The 6,143-nt window shown below is 30.1% G+C and overlaps 1 protein-coding gene across 11 annotated transcripts in view; it reads right to left on the bottom strand.

Moving 5' to 3' along the window:
* Positions 1 to 730: 730 nt before the first annotated feature.
* Positions 731 to 6,143, bottom strand: part of LOC124534635 (small conductance calcium-activated potassium channel protein) — a 274,246-nt gene continuing 268,833 nt past the window's right edge. For 7 of the 11 annotated variants that reach the window (XM_047110581.1, XM_047110580.1, XM_047110579.1 and 4 more), the window contains 5 exons: positions 5,694 to 5,821; positions 5,124 to 5,193; positions 4,583 to 4,702; positions 4,250 to 4,392; positions 731 to 3,818 (listed from right to left, as the gene is read on the bottom strand). In XM_047110581.1, the coding sequence (XP_046966537.1) occupies positions 3,662 to 3,818; positions 4,250 to 4,392; positions 4,583 to 4,702; positions 5,124 to 5,193; positions 5,694 to 5,821 (618 nt within the window). In that variant the 3' untranslated portion in view covers positions 731 to 3,661. The remainder of the gene's footprint in view (positions 3,819 to 4,249; positions 4,393 to 4,582; positions 4,703 to 5,123; positions 5,194 to 5,693; positions 5,822 to 6,143) is intronic. The other 4 variants (XM_047110583.1, XM_047110582.1, XM_047110588.1 and 1 more) reach the window with 1 other exon arrangement.

Raw genomic sequence — 6,143 nt, 5'->3', positions numbered from 1 at the left:
CATATTTATAATAAGTGTTCGTGCGAATTTAACTCGGTTTCACAAGTTGTTAATAATGTAAAATTCATTTTGCGTTAATTAATCACCTGTGTTGAACTTGCCACTCGTTATGCTCTATGAAGTGGTGATTTATAAAAAGATTCTATATTATAAAAAAAAATGTTGCAAAGTTGAGTAGTAATTTTAATTCGTCAGCATTATTTTAATTTGATAGGAAATTTCTTCTGAATATACATTATTAATACGATATATCAGTATACTTTAAGTTTTGAGACTTTTATACACAGGTACGTCAGTCCCACTGTCCCTTCTGCCTTTTAATTAAATTGCCATGGACTTTGTGATAAAGGATCCGATAGAATACTCTGAACTAATCCAAACATGCATTTGAATTTGTTAAGACTAACTTTCTTTGAATATGTGTCTTGTCAGGAAAATATACTGGCTTTTGTGTAGTTTTCATCGTTTCGTCAACGTTTTACGTCGTTGTAAAACTATTATGTAAACTATAACATTTTTTTTATGTTATAGGCAAAAGACCTGATGGAAAGTGATTACCAACGCCAATGGACTCTCGGTACAGCTTCCTAGTGTGTAGGTATGTAGGCTTTTAAGGACTTTTTTTTAAAGTTGCCAAGGCAAAATAGTAATTTTAAACAGAATTCAGATTTTGATATATAGTTTGTTACTTTTTTTTTTATCATAAAAGGAATGGTTCAAATAAAATACGTTTTAGAAAATACTACAGCTCATATAATCGAAGTTACACTTTCATTTCATTAACAATGATCACAAAAGTTTCATTTCTTCTGTTTACGCACCGCATAGAATATACAATTCGCATAAAACTAAAATATCAATTTATACGAACCTAGTCGTTTAAAAATAATTTACTGGAAACGTATTTTCGTTCATGTATTTATTTACATTAAAATTCGCAAATACAACTTTATACAGTTTTTTTTTTTAATTTTTACATCGTCTTATTAATTTTTATTTACAACTTCTATGTTAGTCAATCTTAAACAACTTTTGGTCAATTCATCTTACAAATAAATGTACTTATAATTCAATGGTTCAAGTTTTACTAGTAACACAACTAAAATCTAATTTAAATTAAATTGACTAAAGGTTACAACAGTAAATTTATTATCACTATTAACAACAAAATACTGATAAATTTATAATAAATAATTTATTTGTGATTCTTTATTATGAAAATACTTTAAGTAAATGACGTGCGACACGTAATATCCATAACAAAATACTAAAGAAAAAATTACAATATTAAAATCAAAATGTGTATTGATGTACAATAATGTTTGATTAAATTTATGTTTTATAAACAATTACTCTTCAATCATATTAATATTACATCAAGCACATCTATATAATTTGGCATTGGCATTCAAACATCCCTGATGATCTATTTGTTATTTTATGCCAAACGTAAATTGTTATTTTTATATTTCTAGTGTGCATAATTGCAATAACATCCTACATACCAGAACACAACTATGCAATGTTATTTTGCAGAAGAAGAATTGACAGATGCTATAGGTATTATTATGTTATGATTTAATTGCACGAAAACAATAATACTTAAAAATATATTAATACGATTCAATAGACGAAATATATTCGTAACATTAGAATAAAAATGTAAGTAAATTCAACAATATCTACATCTAAAGTACTATATTATATCTAAATATACTAGTTGGTGTTTCAAATCGATCCTCTAACAGGAAATTTTAATCTAAAATTATAGCAATAAACTTCGAAAACTCAAGCGTTAGACCTAATAGTGAATAAGTTATTAACATGGAACCATGTGAAAGTAATCGATAATCTCGTTATAAATTAAAGTAACCAAGCAATATTATTTAAAATGTAATGTAAGGCCGACTTTATTGTACACAATCATTTCAAAATTTTATTTTAACATGAGACAATATTTTTAATATTGCTGTTTGATGTTTTAAATTGAAAAATAATATAATAAGTTTCGTATTCATTTAGTCGATTAATTGTGTACAATAAAATCTGAATTAATTGGAAATTATTTGATATAAACATTTGTAACAACTTAGTACCTTTGAATTTTTTCATCAGAAGTATTTCGAAATGTTAATTTTACATTTGAAGTTAGGCCTTAATTATATTATTTATTTCAGGGTGATATATACCAGTGAATACGTTATCTTTCGTATTTAAACATTTAAAATGATGTTCGTAAGCTATCATATATTTAAGAAGCATACGAAATTTAACGCATACAAATATTTCTGATGTTATTATTAAATATAAATGGATTGCCAAAAATGTTATTGGTCTGTTTATGGTTATTATTTATAAATAACACCATTATAATATAGATGTAAAATACATGATGTTATTGTTGGGTCCATTATGGAACTGAAATTTATAAAGAAATTGATCCCATCACTCGTACTCATACAAGCTACAAAATCAGATATTAAATATTAAAATTACTCTCAAATCTTAGTTATCTATTTACATATTTTCATACATTGTTAAGATAATAAAACTGAATAATCGAAATTTTCGTAGTGTTTTAGGCACTATTTAGACAGCCATCAATCTTAATGTCTTATTACAAAGCTTTACTTATTCTAAATCTTATAAAAATGTTTTTTTAATCTACATGTCAATAGGCAGGTAGTAACAATTCAATTTATCTATAACCTAAAAAGTGTGTATACAGTGTTATTGAATCTGTGACAGCCTCAAACTATGTCCGAGTCTCAAAGTAACGAGACACGAAATGGATTAATGCAGATATTTTATTATGATATAGTTTTAAGTGTAAGTCTATAATATATTGTCTTCTAACTATTGTTATAACTAGTTGCACATTATTTAATTATGCGTATTCACTCTTGTTAATATGAACTCTGTCTGTTATGGCTATTTTCTATATGTTATCATTACATTGTTATAAATTATTAATTATTTTGTGTATATACACTAATGAATCTAGAAAACGTATTTTATATTGACGTGCTTATAGATTCATTCGTGCATTATTATTATAACCATAGTGCTATGTACAATAAAGTTCAGTATAAACGTTTCTTCATTAAAACACTGTTGGTTCCTCGAACATTAGATAAACCTAAACGGAGGTGTAGATAACGCCAATCTAAGTAATAATAATACAAAAGCTGATAATGTATTCAAAATATCATCTAACATATTGGCTAAAGCGTCTATCAATAAAGCATTTTGTATAATCACAACAGCATGTCCTTTCCGCCTAATTTCATTCACTACCTAAACGATATCACTAAAACAGTCTGACACATCCGAAACTTTGGGGAACAGCGAAAAAAACTACGGCTGACCTTGTCTCGCTCCGCGGCATGGTCCGTCGGCAAACCGGGATAATTATTTCACTGACACACCATCCTTGATACTTGAACACCATCATCAAAATATTTAAAAGTGTGATATATAAGATTGATAAAACTAAATTAAAATATTGAAGTACTGGGTGCATATTGTGTAAAAGTCAAAATTTATCGTGAAACAATTTCCCCGATGGCCACATTGGGGCGTAGTTGTGGTGAGGGGATCAGAGGACGGGCGCCGAGTTTCGTCGAGTTCAGCACAGGAGTTCGGAGTTGGAAGGCGGTACTCAGCTGGGTAGAGGCGGCCGTGAGGAATGTGGAGCTGGGCTCGAAGTTTGTGGGGCAGTAGAGGGCGATGTTGCACTCTCGGGGGCAGAGTGTGTCCGCGCTGCCGGTTGCAAAACAGGACTCTGCGGCCATGGATGCGTTGAAGTTGCTAATGTTCTGAAATACAAAATCGGCTTTGATCATATACTTCGGTACCTTTTTATGAAGCCTTTTAATGCCTAAAAGTTTGTTATAAAAAACTAAACCGACCCTATAATCCATTAATTTTTTTTTTTTGGAATTTAATTTACTGCGGTATTTACTTCAAAATATTGTAGAGGCCTTCGCAGTTTCTCAGTAAGCATAATATTACCGTGTACCTTAATATTTTGACTTGAAAATATTGTTTGGTTATCTCACTAATTTAGCGACTATGTGGCGGCTGAACTAAACCTTCTAATGTTCAATCTGGAGTTGCATACAAAGTAGTGTGTTCAGTAGCAATTTCTACGTCAAGTCGAGCAAAAAATTGTTTTCACTCTTGCCACCGCTCTAGTCATTTTGACATAAATTTAATGGAAAATATACGTATATACAACAATACATACCTGGAATAAGGAGATATAGATGATGCAGGTGGAGTAGGGACGGCAGCTGTGTCAGGGTGAAGAAAGTTCCTTCTTTGTTCAGCCCGCTCCCAGCATTGCTGTAGACACCGCGCCATGACATCTGGTAAATTGTTCACTTGTTCCTGAAAATTATATTTTTTTTCCAAAGTATTAATATCAAAGCCTGATGAATGACGATCAGATGATAATGTAGATTAGAAAAAATATTTCCGAAGCGCTTTAGTAATTTACACTGAAGGTATTGTGCTCATTCATTAATGAAATGAATTAGTGTATATGAATAATTTTGCCAAAATTTATATAAATACATACTTGTAACGTAGTTAGTTTTTCTTCTAAGCTAGTTAATCTCTCCTCGATTGTGTCTTGCCTTGTACTCATATCCGATACAATCTCGTACACCGTGTTTTGAGTCTGCAAAAGAAAGGGGTCCTACTATCAATCGCATTGCAGCTCAATTTGCACTTTCGTTTTAAATAATAGTTTCGTGTGTAGTATCTTTCTGTACTATAAAAAAATAACTCAAGACATAACTCTTGGGAATGTTAATTGTTAAATGTTTGTGTTGTGTTTTCGTGATTTCAAAAAATCTCTAACATAGAATTACGAGATCACATGCGCTCTAAATAATAAAGCTTGGTTTTAATTTGCTTCTACACGAAGGTGCGCTTAGCGAATGAAGACGAATTTGGGGCCATGCTTACTAATTTATCAGCTAGGTAAATTTTACTGGTCCTTTACCTTACCATTTGTTAATTTATCTTTTTAAAATCGAGTGCTAGCTAAGGATCTAAATGGATCTGTGTATGAAAGTAGCATGAGCTTGGAATAAAGACATTCTAATTGAAATTACCTTTGCCATGTCTGTTATCGTGTTGGCGTTATCCATTAGTTTTCTCTGATCCATTTTAACCTTTCGTAATCTGAAATTTTAAAAAAATAGTATTGGTTCAACTCCTAATTCTATAACTACGTTATTTAAAAAAATATATCAAATATATTTGAGTGGCAAATATTGATAATGGCAACATTAAGACCAAAAGTGTTGTTGTTACTTTTGTTACGAAATTTGATTATATATGACCTGAAATTACGCCTAAATAAACAAACCCTAGAAATTTCAGCTAATTCTTTTCATCATCGATCATTATCATCAGCCACCCATGAGATTTTAGGTTTTGTGTACTACCTCTATGCTGACATAGGGCAAACTTTTTTCAAATAACTCTTTATGTTCAAACAACTAACTTAGGTATTACCTACATGTGTAGATATTACCTAAGTCAATTTTGCTATTGCATGTATCTGCACATACTACTAGTCATATCAATAGCAAAGAATTATGTATGACAATTTGTAGTGCACAAGCATAAAACATTAGTTTTATTAAATACTTAGTATTGAATATTTTTTAAATACTTACGCATAAATTGCTAACAAGAATTTCCTTTGATGTGTTCTCACACGACCCGGGTGAACTCTTTTCACGAGTCTCGTATGTTTGTATATCAACCAAGTTTCTCTTAGAACATTGGCTGCTGCATTTTTCAGCTGGAATATCATAAATCAATTCATTCGAAATTATATTTTTTTTATTTAATAATTTAAAAAATATAATCATATTCAAAAACTGCAAATATGCCAATTGTTAGTATTATTATTAGCATCTAATCCAGTTTATTAAAATCAACACATCTACTAACCACAAAGATTAGTTCACTCTGTTAATATCTATAATTAGTATAACTCTATTATCAATAGTTCATAGCCTAATCTATATCAAAATGTATATTACTACAATGGCAATCTATTTCAAACTTTCATAATCTTACCTTGCAAACTCCTTGGTCTGTCACTAGTGTAACAGTTACCT

Source organism: Vanessa cardui, chromosome 13 (genome assembly GCF_905220365.1).
Source record: "Vanessa cardui chromosome 13, ilVanCard2.1, whole genome shotgun sequence".
Taxonomy (NCBI): Eukaryota; Metazoa; Arthropoda; class Insecta; order Lepidoptera; family Nymphalidae; genus Vanessa; species Vanessa cardui.
The sequence above is the reverse complement of the archived record's forward strand: the minus strand, read 5'-3'. Positions and strand labels throughout refer to the sequence as shown.